The sequence below is a fragment of the Ciona intestinalis genome, chromosome 4 (genome assembly GCF_000224145.3).
Source record: "Ciona intestinalis chromosome 4, KH, whole genome shotgun sequence".
In the NCBI taxonomy this organism is placed as follows: domain Eukaryota; kingdom Metazoa; phylum Chordata; class Ascidiacea; order Phlebobranchia; family Cionidae; genus Ciona; species Ciona intestinalis.
This window is the reverse complement of record NC_020169.2, coordinates 3,845,528-3,856,591: the sequence shown is the minus strand read 5'-3', so window position 1 is coordinate 3,856,591 and position 11,064 is coordinate 3,845,528. Positions and strand designations below refer to the sequence as shown.

Sequence of the window (11,064 nt, the reverse complement as noted above, 5' to 3'; positions counted from 1 at the left end):
TGATCTTTGTGATGAATTGACTTGTGTTCAGATCACGTCGGGGTCACCATTGAAGCGTTGGGAGATCGTGTTTATCGATTTGTTCTTTTTATTTAAAAACCTTATTCAAATAGAATGGAAATTAAAACAGTTAGAAATGTAAAATATAAAAGTAAATAGATATTGCAACACAAACACGCGTTGCGAGTAATAGTACGTTCTACCACGTCGCCTGAACCAAATGTGACTGCAGAGAACAGTCGAGGAACTAACGGTGAGCAAAAAGGCAAGGTTACAGGAAAAAGCGCACACGTGGGTTCACCGAGTCGTGACGGTATAAATCACGGAAAACAATAGCGGGGACGGATTGAGAACGAATAAAGAACATAGTTAAATTGATTATAAATGAAACACCACAAGTAACTTGTTTATTCAACACAATTTTTAAACGAGTACAATTAAACATGTTTTTTAAACAACAGAGAGTAGCTCTAATGAAAGGGCACGGAAATTAAGGCTTGGACAGATACTTTCCTTTTGTGATATTTTGTTCAGTTATAAATGTTGCATCAATTAAAAAAAACGGAAAGTAATCGTCGTTGTTGAATCGGTAATTATCCGAATTTAAATTTGTACAGATATTTAAAAAGTTTTACGATTATATATTGTGAAATGATTTTAGTCAGCAAATGAGATCTGAGAATTGAACAAAATATGTACAAAAAAACAATTTAACTGTTTATAACTTCTAACAGAAAAGAATTCGCATGCCAAATTCGTCTCCAAAAATGCAAATATTACTCGAATATAAATGTAATACAACGCTCACACATAATATTATATAGTAGTGTGGGGGAATATGGGACATTTTTTTATTCTATTTTTTCGTCCCATTTGGTATTAAACAAAGAACATTTGAAGAATTTTAAAACCGTATCCTCACGACTCTTATAGGCCGTTGTTGATTGTTTAAAACATTATTCGGATATTTAGATATTGTGTGCGAAAGGTGTCCCGTCTTCCCCCACCCCACTATATAGTTATTCATCGTAAGCCACATTATAATACTAGAAAATAGATAGTATACTACTGGGGTTGGTTAAATACTTAGATTAGATATATACACAGATTGGTTGTTAATAAGTAAGTGCATTCCATTAGAATAATGCATCTTAAAATTAAATGTAAAAATAAATGGTGCCGCCAGCATTCAAGTGTTGCTGCAGTTTTGCTTTGTTGGTATGAACTGGCGACCCATTGGTGTAACTGGGATCTGTGGTCCACATAACCGATCCTACAGATAAGTTCATATTGTTTTCGTAATGTGCTAAATGCTATACATTATGCACAAGAAGTAACAATAAGCTAAAGTCATGCCGCACATTCCCATTTTTAGTTTAAAATCTTTTACAAATTCATTTTAAAAAAAACTTGTTATTACTTTTAACTCTAAAGTAAAATAAAGAAAATAGGATTATAAATTTATTGCAAGATTGCAAAAATATAAACGTTAACTATAATGTTTAATGACAAATTCATATTTAAAATGCCAGAGAATTGTATATAAAAGTATACCTGGTACGGCTCCTGCTGATGGTATAGTTTTGTTTACTAGCTCCGCTATGAGAGCCGCCGTTTCCCCACTTCTTAAACACTTAAATACTGTATTGACATCCAAAGTTGACTCCTTACTGCCAACTTTCACTATAAAGCAATTGATAAAGTTAAACAGTGTAACTATGTATGTGCCAAAGCTTTCATACTGCTAATGTTGGTATTAAATTAAAGTGCGGGTATTTAAAATAAACTAATGATAAGTAAATACATTTTGCTAAATATTTAAACTCAATTTAGGCTAAAATACAATGATACAGTAAAAATAACTTACATTTACAAGTCGCTGAGGACATTTCGAGTAATTCGACCGCACAAATTTCAAAAAAACTAATTCTAGCTACACTGCAGTCGCCTAAGGTATTTAAAACACAACGAAGTATAAAGCACCGCAACGTTACTTCCTGTATAATACACCCAAAACAGTATCTATCCGACTTTAAGCTACTATATATAAAAATGAGGAAAGCAAAGGAGGGCTTTCGATGTTTCCTATGTGGCGGTACAGTTATGATAAAATACCAGCAGCGAAATAATCCAAACCAAGTTTATATACCCAGCATACCACAATGTTTAAAAACATAACAAATCGCAACATAGTTATCATACACAAAGTACAGTTTCCCACGCTAAAGGAGTACATTAGAATAAAACCTAACAGGCACTATGTATATACATTTGCATACCACTAATCAAATAGTTTAACTAATGCAACAAGTGAAAACATATACTCCTCTTCTGACAAAAGCTGTTGCTTTAAAATGGTTCCCATATTGTACCGGTTTCTAACAAACGTAGATAACAACACAACACGCCCACTGTACCGGTTAGACTCGTTAGAGCTCCCAGGAAACACTTGGTGACGTAACATTCGAGTGAAATCGAACTATCGAATTGAGTTTTAGATTGGTGGGTAGGTTGATATAAAAGAGAACAATAGATTAATATTGATTTTTTGAACAGCCAGCAAACTGATCTACTTATGCTACTAAGTTATATCATATTGTACCAAGATGGCAGTAGCCTATTATAGCTGCCTCGCTTTGCATTGTAATTAATGCCAAATAAAAACCATGGGTGGAGTTTTACTGTAATCATCATCATAAAAAGTGGGTATTGTATGCGACTGGTATATATCCAAGGTAAAAAAAAAACAATTCTTTGATTGCGTCAGAATGAATTTCGATAAGTTGCAGTGGTTGTATGGTCTCTATAAAGTAGAGGGCGCCATGAGTATGGTTTAAAACACACACAATAGATAAACATTAGATGGGCCTAATTCGCCAAAAGGTAACGTTTTATATACGTCGCAATCGTATAAACATGCAAAATAATGAAAGGTGCGCAGCCAATCACACTTTAATATTGTTATGATTAGCTATATATGGGTGATAAGAATAGACTATAGAATATGTCAGTATATATGTTAATTAATTTGGTAAATTAATATTAAGCTATCAATTGAATATGAATAATCATCTATTGGCTAAGGGCGGGAGAAGATAGGACACATTTTAATTCTGTTTTTTCAAACCAATTTGTAGTAAACAAAGAACATTTAAAGATTTATAAATTGATCCTCGCGACTCCCATATAAATCCCTAACAATGCTTAAGTCTTTGCACGCACAATCGTCATTGATGAACATTAAGTTATAATTTTATCTCCATATTTAACCTGTAAAAATGATTGTAAAACAAGTCGGCCAGTCGATTGGATTAACAAGGTAAAATTGCTCAATAACCTACAGCATTAAATTTGGGGCAGAGCGTAGGATAAAACGTTTTGTTTATGTTTTGTCCATGTTATTTTCCTTATTTTATCCATGTTTTATCCATGTTTTGACCATGATTTGCCTATGTTTTGTTCATGTTTTAAACGCGAAGATCAATCGAGGTTGACTTAGGTTTATTATACAATCCACCTTAGGTTATACAGGTCCACCATTACCTCTCGGTTTATATTTTACGAGAAACAAACATCATTACAAAGTCTATGCTCGAAGGGTTTTTATGAGTTTTTGAAATTCGGTAATCAACCTCGTGGACTCTTTTGACGTATACTGCAACGATTAGTTTTAATTACAGGTATCCTGAGGGCGAAGCATGTTGACAACAAAACCTTTATATACAACACTTAACTGTTTGACCAGTGTCCATACGGTTCTTGCAGAAACCGTAGCTTAAACTGCAGCACTCGAGGTTTTACTCATTTAAGACAATGAGTTTAGTCATTTTTGCGTGGATGCTGGTAATGCAGATTGCTGTTTGTTCCGCTCTTACACTGCCCGAATTTACTCATCTTGCCGCTTTATCAACTCAATCAAACAGTCCTTTCAGAATCTTGGGTATTGCCGGGTTAAACACCTATACAATTTCTATCTCTGGTTTTCCAAGACATCCAACAGGTAAGTATTAAATATTTAATACAAAGCTGCATCCTAAAAGTGTAAGCAATACCTCCTAATATTTAGAGTGTAGAATTTGGGATATCTGGTACCATTGTTTTTAAAAAGTAAATTCTTTAAACAGGCGAATGTTACAATATATCGTATATATGCTGCAGGAGAAATGCCAGGCCAATGCATTCACCCCCGAATATTAACTATCCCCAAGTCCCCAGTTGCTGCTAGCGATGAAGTATCGTATTGTGCTCCTCAGGGTATAGTTGGTAAGTTGTTTTTTCTGTTTTACTTATATGCAAATGAATAAATAAATAAATGAATGAATGAATGAATGAATGAATGAATAAATTTATATTTTCTTGCATGGCGGAACAGCGACGGTATAGTATATTTCAAACACTTCGTGCCGTTTTCCTGTTAGTGTGCAACTTGATGAGTAATATAACGTAATTAATGATGGATAATATATAAATTAAATATAAAACACACAGGTGTGACAATTGGAGGCACAGCAATCTACAACCATTTAGAAGCCGATTGCGTTGACGTTAACTCCATGCCATCTGGAAGTTTTGATTTGTGTAATGGTCATCCAAGCCCCAACGGAGAATACCATTTCCATAGGGCACCAGACCCTGCGTAAGTGTAACCTGTAGCTATGTTGTTATATTTTATTTATGACGTTTTATCTATATGCCACTACAACCGGACCCTCTTTTATCGTTTATAGCTGCATCAATAAATTAATTGTTATCTATACGCTGATATTTATAGATGCTTCGATGTACCTAACGACAATCAAGAGCATATAATCGGTGTCGCGATGGATGGATTTCCAATTTATAACACTGACATGTACAATGGCGTGAAGCAAACCTTGGACGACTGTGGGGGCTTCAAGGTATGTACCTATAGTGGTAGTTTGGTTCTAAACGTTGCTTGGACGGCTAATCGCGGGGCCTGTCTGCCGTGTTTAAAACTGCACTAAATATGACTCAACATTACACAATGTCTATATACTGACATTGATTCCATTTAACTCAGTTGCATATTTTTAGCCCGATGGCGATGCTACGAAATACCGGTATGTGTCTTTGTTTCATGAAACTTCTGGTACAGACTACGTCATAAACTGCTTCAAGGGGATACCTATTAACTCAAGGTGACATAAGCAACATTCAAAAGAATAAGAGTTGTTAGCTTTGATTTAGTAACATTTGTTTGTACAGGTGTTGCAAGTGCCTTGAGTGTGGACTGCAACAACACCCGCACTGTCAAGAGGTAGGACATGGAAGCCAAGGTGGTCAAGGTCCGCAAGGTCCCAGTGGTCCGCAAGGTCCCGGGGGTCCCGGTGGCCCGCGTGGCCCAGGAGGTCCCGGTCGCCCGCGTGTCCCGCGTGGCCCAGGAGGTCCCGGTGGGAGTTCCGGGACTCTATCTGGTCTTTGTGGTCTACCAGACACAACCGTGCAAACGATCGCTTGTGATAAATGCGACAAATGCGTGCCTCGTGGAGGGTACACATCCGTTCAAACTGCTAGAAGCCAGGCATCTTGCAAGAAAAGATGTAAACGACAAGGCGTAGTCACCCAACTACCTGAATTTCGAAGGATCATGTGTCGCCTGTATAACAGATGCGACTAGACTGAAGGAAGGCTCATCATGCAAGACATAAACAATAATGGATTTTTATTTTAAATGTGTATTTTACGTGCTTTTGGCTGAAAAGTGTACAATAAACCGTGGTATGCGGAATGTAATTCCGTACTTTTACAAAAATACAGCTGTTTTCTACCACATTCTATACACCGTATTCAGGTTGAAATATTGATTGTCGTTATCGTATTCGGAGACACAAATACATTTTCCCTACATGTTATATACATAGTAGCAATTATACGTTTGTTTCAGTTAATACCAGAGAAGTTATGCATGCGCAATAAGATAGCAAAACAAATACTTGAAATTGACGTAAAATAGGATAGCGGAAGATGGGTCACCTTATTCTCACGACTAGTATCTTCACGACTCCCATAAACCGAATATAGGAGTCGTGAGAAAACGGTTTTTATAATTCTTTGAATGTTCTTTGTTTCCTATACCAAATAGGTAGAGAAAATAGAATGAAAAGGTGTCCCATCTTCCCTCACCCTACTGCAAATTACCTGAAGGTTTCTGAGGCGGCCATATCATCGTGTAGAATAATGGCGGACCATACCATGACTGCTAGCATGATAAATGCACTGACAGCGGTGAAGATATGTTTGAGAGCATAGTTCCAAACGAGGAAAGTATTATTAAAGTTCTTCCCGTGGCACCAATGATACAACAAACTCTCAGTGAGCGGATATTGCTTGTCGATTTCTGGTTCGTAAACCCCGTCTTTGAACCCACCTTCTGGTGTGAACGCTTGTAAGTTGAAAACTGCAACGCAATATTTACTTTAGATGTTTTTCAAGTAATATAACTAGCCAACACGTTATACAGATGGCGCGCAAAGTGATTTACGGACTTCTGTTTATAGTAACTATAATACGAGTTGTGTTTAGTACCACGTCCATTGGGACAAATCCCAATCATGGAAGTACCACGGCAGGACTCATCAAAGACATAAGCACGGCCTGTACTAGAGAGTTGGCGTGAGAAGGCTCCATTTATTTTACGCATTTACATATTGGCACTCTGTGACAAAACAATGCGACCGTTGGTGTATAGTAACGCCAAAATGACAACCAAGTACAAAAAGTAATTTTGAAACCTCAGCATGGTATGTTGAGTTAAGGGTTACTACATTCAAATTTACGCAGTTGTCTGTAGGTAAAAACACTAAACATATCCCGGTATATATGGAAAAATCTTTTAAGTAAATAAAATGGTTCATTTCCTGCGTTTTTATTCAAATATACCCCAAACACAATAAAGTATATTGGAGTAAGATGGTATAAAGTTTCGTTCGCTTTTATTGTCCCATTTCGTAGTAAACAAAGAATATACAGTAGGGTGGGGGAGGATGGGACATCTTTTAACTCTATTTTCTCGTCCCATTTAGTAGTAAACAAAGAATATTCAAAGAATTATAAAACTATATCCTCACGACTCACATAGACAGTTGATAACTGTTTAAAACACGATCAGGATATTTGAATATTATGTGCTAAAGGTGTCCCATCTCTCACAACCCTACTATATATACAGAATTATAACTGTTTCTCTCGATGAAGAGCGTGCTATTAATTGTTAAAAACACTATCCGGAAATACGGGATATTATGTTATACCGTCATCTGTCTCGTAGATTATTGTACGTTTAACTGAAATAATGGCTCACCTGATAAAATGTAAGGCAGGTGATGCATGGATGCGAAGTTCTCGTAACAGATCATTGAAAACAAATGCCGGTCCTTCATGTTACCCGACAGCAACCAATCCAGAAAGAAAACTTGTTTCTATTCAGAAAAATCTTGGTAAAAAATCAACGTGTATCCCGAAGGATATTTTCAGCTTACCGTCGGGTCCTTGCTTTTTTGTGTGTTTTTTAAAGTACTTTCTGAAAACGAGTTAATATTTTTAAAAATTATTGTTAATTCGAAAGTAGTCTGTATATAGTAGAGTTGGGAAAGATGGGACACCTTGAGCACATAATATCTAAATATCGTGATCGTGTTTCAAACAATTAACAACAGTCAAAATGGGAGGCACAGAGGATATACAGTTTTAGTAACTTGTCTACTGAATGTACTTTGTTTACTACTAGAATGCGACAAGGAAATAGAATGAAAAGAGTGTCCCCTCTTTCCCCAGCCTACGGGTAATATTTAAAATTTAGACCGATACGATCATGTTGTGATATACTGATCACTTATAAATGTTACTGCAATTAAAAAACGACAATGATGGTCGTAGTAGACACGATACTTATTTGAACTTGGAAGGGATAATAGGTTAGTCAAATTATTTAATTTAATGTACCAGTTTGAGTCTTTAAAGGATTGTCCGAAGCAGGATCTGCGATTACATTATTTTGTTCGCTACCACTAACAGGTTGAAGTTCAATATCGGATGGAGAAACCGGGCCACTCTTGGATGTGTCTACTTCTTCGGTGACGCTGTTTGTATGCGAAGCAGTTGACCCTGTTTATATAAGAGTCGTTTAGTAAATGGTTAGTTGCATCATAGCATTTTAACAACTGGGTTGTCTAAATTTTCAGCCTAAAAGAATGGTTCGACACCTTTTAGTTCGTCAAACACGTTTTTAAACAATGTCATTTTCGCATTTGAAGTTGTTAACTTACTTTTTCTGATCAGCGGTGACGATTCCTTGCCGACAACAATCACATGCAGATCTTCAGGTTCTCCTTCGGATAAATTGGAGTTGTTACTTGCTCTAGTCGTATTCAAGTTTATTGCAGGTTTGCCCAGACTCGCAGGCGGTGACTGCGTGGAAGATTCTTTTTGTTTCGGCCAACGTCGCAAACCGTCGAAATTTTCGCTCTTTTCATCGTATGGTGTCCCCTCATAAAACGCCAATGGAATGATCTTGATTTTATCGAAGATATCTGTGATCATGAGTTGCATAAACTTGATATGACCAAGCAGTCGTGCACCAACACGAAAATGCCAGTAAGCTGAAGGTAGAGCAAACACGAACGCCTGATGGAATAAAAAAAAACAGGTTTCACCATATTTCAAACAATGACCCAACAAAAGTATTAAAATTACAGTTTTCATTAGCACTGCATACAATACGAAAGCGGTAAAATTCAAGCCGTAAGCCGATCTCAGCAATTTTAAAACCAGAAGACACAGAGAGAGAAAAACAATAATTCGAATGAATTTTTGCAAAATACTTTTGCTTGAATGTATTTTCGCAGCAACAGCATGTGCGGTATACAGTTGCAATCAATTTACTTTTAAATATCGATGCAACGGAAGTTCTTCAAACACTTTATTTATTCGCATCGTACGCAAAGCCATTTAAACAAACTCATTGCAGCAACATACACGTTGAATATACGCAGTAAGTTTACCTGTAACAACATTAGGTATGGAAGCCAGTGAATGAATATCTTCAAATTCTTAGGGTTTTTTAGAAGATCATTTTCACCGTTACTGTTCAAAAATGCGCACCGCTGTGACGTATTTGATGACATAGACACAGGGGCGTTTTCATATGACGTCACCGATTCCCAGCAATAGGTTTTCGCGAACTCAATAAAATTACCGTCATAACCAGAAGAATTTCCAGCAGGGTAACAAGATAGATTTGGACCTATGTGACAGATCGTAAAAGTTCACGACCATATTATATGAATCAAAGTGATACTATTCAGCACACATGATACTATTCAACACATTATTTTTCTGATACTCGGATAAAGTACCTACCCACATAGTCGCTAATTTTAGCCACCACAGCAACTGCCAATATAGCATACACTCCGATCCATTTGATCAGTCTGTCCACACCAAGATCAATAACAAGGTCTACTTCATGTTGCTGGGATGCTTTTTCTAGCCCACTTATCACATTTTGACCACTTGTAACCGTTGCCATCGCTAGGGGCTAGTTCAGATCATATGGCCTAACTATGTATAGTTGAAAACCCTGACTGCCTAACAAATCTTGTGAAATCGACACCGTTTGTAATATAATATAGAGAGAGCTAATAAAACATAAAAGGTTTTCACCTGTCTATTTAGTTAAAGTACTGCTGACTGTGTACTTGCTCTGCCTTATAAAACGCATCTTTATGCAGTTTTCTACACAACAACACCACAGTAAGTGAGAAAAGAAAAACTTAATCGAACGCGTTCGTTCAAGTGTGTCGAATGCGCCGCCGCGCAATAAATAAACTATCGCGTTATACGGCGTGTCGAAATTTTGTTTGGAATTACTGTTAAATTCGATTTTTCGGGTATTAGTCATGAAGTAGCTGTAGTTTGCCATAATGTTATTGCCATGTACAAAATGTAAGCAAATACAAAAACCCGTTTGAGTATGAAGCGTTGGGAGATCGTGTTTATCGATTTGTTCTTTTTATTTAAAAACCTTATTCAAATAGAATGGAAATTAAAACAGTTAGAAATGTAAAATATAAAAGTAAATAGATATTGCAACACAAACACGCGTTGCGAGTAATAGTACGTTCTACCACGTCGCCTGAACCAAATGTGACTGCAGAGAACAGTCGAGGAACTAACGGTGAGCGAAAAGGCAAGGTTACAGGAAAAAGCGCACACGTGGGTTCACCGAGTCGTGACGGTATAAATCACGGAAAACAATAGCGGGGACGGATTGAGAACGAATAAAGAACATAGTTAAATTGATTATAAATGAAACACCACAGAACTCCCCCCCAGTGAGTCGGGGAACGAAAAAAATACAAAACAAGCACTACATTTACGAACATTTATAAGAAGTAAAATGTTTGGGAAACTTCACAACTCGCCCAGATCGAGTTACAACAACTGGGACGGTGGACTTGGTTACATTGTGTTTTACCGTTACAGGTGCAGGTACTTGTAAATTTACCGTTACAGGTGCAGGTACTTGGAAAGGTGGTGTCGAATCCGTTGGAAAAACCAGGGAGTTATTTTCATAAAAGGCAGGTTTTAAACGGTCGATCGTTATTGTTTGTTTGCGTCCGTTAACTTCCAAGGTGTAATGTTTGTCATTGCGTTTTAAAATTTTATATGGCCCCTTATAGGGTTGTTGCAATGGACGTTTTACGGCATCAACGCGAACAAAACAATATGAACATGAACTTAACATTTTGGGAAAATAAACATGTCGAACCGAATGATCCGAAGTTTTGGTAGCACGTAGTTGACATATGGAACGACGCAATTGCGAAATAAACAAAGTTGGGTCAGTATCGGGAGCATTAACTGAAGAAAAGAATTCGCCAGGTAAACATAGCACGGTGCCGTATACCAACTCAGCCGCCGTCGACTTAATGTCCTCTTTAAAGGAGGTACGCAAACCCAAAAGAACGAGTGGTAAATTGTCGGACCACCGTTCAGGTGTGCTTTGTGCTTTGAGAGATGCTTTTAATTGTCTGTGCATTCTCT

General features: G+C 37.1%; 3 protein-coding genes and 1 long non-coding RNA gene across 5 annotated transcripts in view; 2 read left to right on the top strand and 2 right to left on the bottom strand.

Annotated features, from left to right (window-relative positions):
- Positions 1-2,000, bottom strand: part of LOC100177375 — a 9,304-nt gene extending 7,304 nt beyond the window's left edge. The window contains exons 1-3 of the mRNA XM_018811595.2: positions 1,868-2,000; positions 1,555-1,683; positions 101-1,273 (exon numbers count right to left, since the gene is read on the bottom strand). The gene's annotated coding sequence lies outside the window, so the exon portion shown is untranslated. The remainder of the gene's footprint in view (positions 1-100; positions 1,274-1,554; positions 1,684-1,867) is intronic.
- The window catches only part of LOC100186235, a 12,812-nt gene extending 2,753 nt beyond the window's left edge, over positions 1-10,059 (bottom strand). For both annotated transcript variants that reach the window (XM_018811593.2, XM_002119251.4), the window contains exons 1-8: positions 10,043-10,059; positions 9,379-9,615; positions 9,021-9,262; positions 8,286-8,643; positions 7,963-8,124; positions 7,500-7,540; positions 7,322-7,439; positions 6,160-6,418 (exon numbers count right to left, since the gene is read on the bottom strand). In XM_018811593.2, coding sequence (XP_018667138.1) covers positions 6,160-6,418; positions 7,322-7,439; positions 7,500-7,540; positions 7,963-8,124; positions 8,286-8,643; positions 9,021-9,262; positions 9,379-9,547 — 1,349 coding nt within the window. In that variant the 5' untranslated portion in view covers positions 9,548-9,615; positions 10,043-10,059. The remainder of the gene's footprint in view (positions 1-6,159; positions 6,419-7,321; positions 7,440-7,499; positions 7,541-7,962; positions 8,125-8,285; positions 8,644-9,020; positions 9,263-9,378; positions 9,616-10,042) is intronic.
- LOC100181491 lies at positions 3,194-5,891 on the top strand. Its single transcript, XM_026834112.1, has 6 exons — positions 3,194-4,000; positions 4,125-4,263; positions 4,489-4,636; positions 4,772-4,898; positions 5,056-5,159; positions 5,227-5,891. Exons 2-6 carry the CDS (start codon positions 4,164-4,166, stop codon positions 5,636-5,638), a joined length of 891 nt encoding a protein of 296 aa, XP_026689913.1. The 5' UTR covers positions 3,194-4,000; positions 4,125-4,163; the 3' UTR covers positions 5,639-5,891.
- Positions 9,796-10,946, top strand: LOC113474185. Its single transcript, XR_003395829.1, has 2 exons — positions 9,796-10,503; positions 10,534-10,946. It is a non-coding gene; the product is annotated as an uncharacterized LOC113474185 (long non-coding RNA).
- Positions 10,947-11,064: the final 118 nt, after the last annotated feature.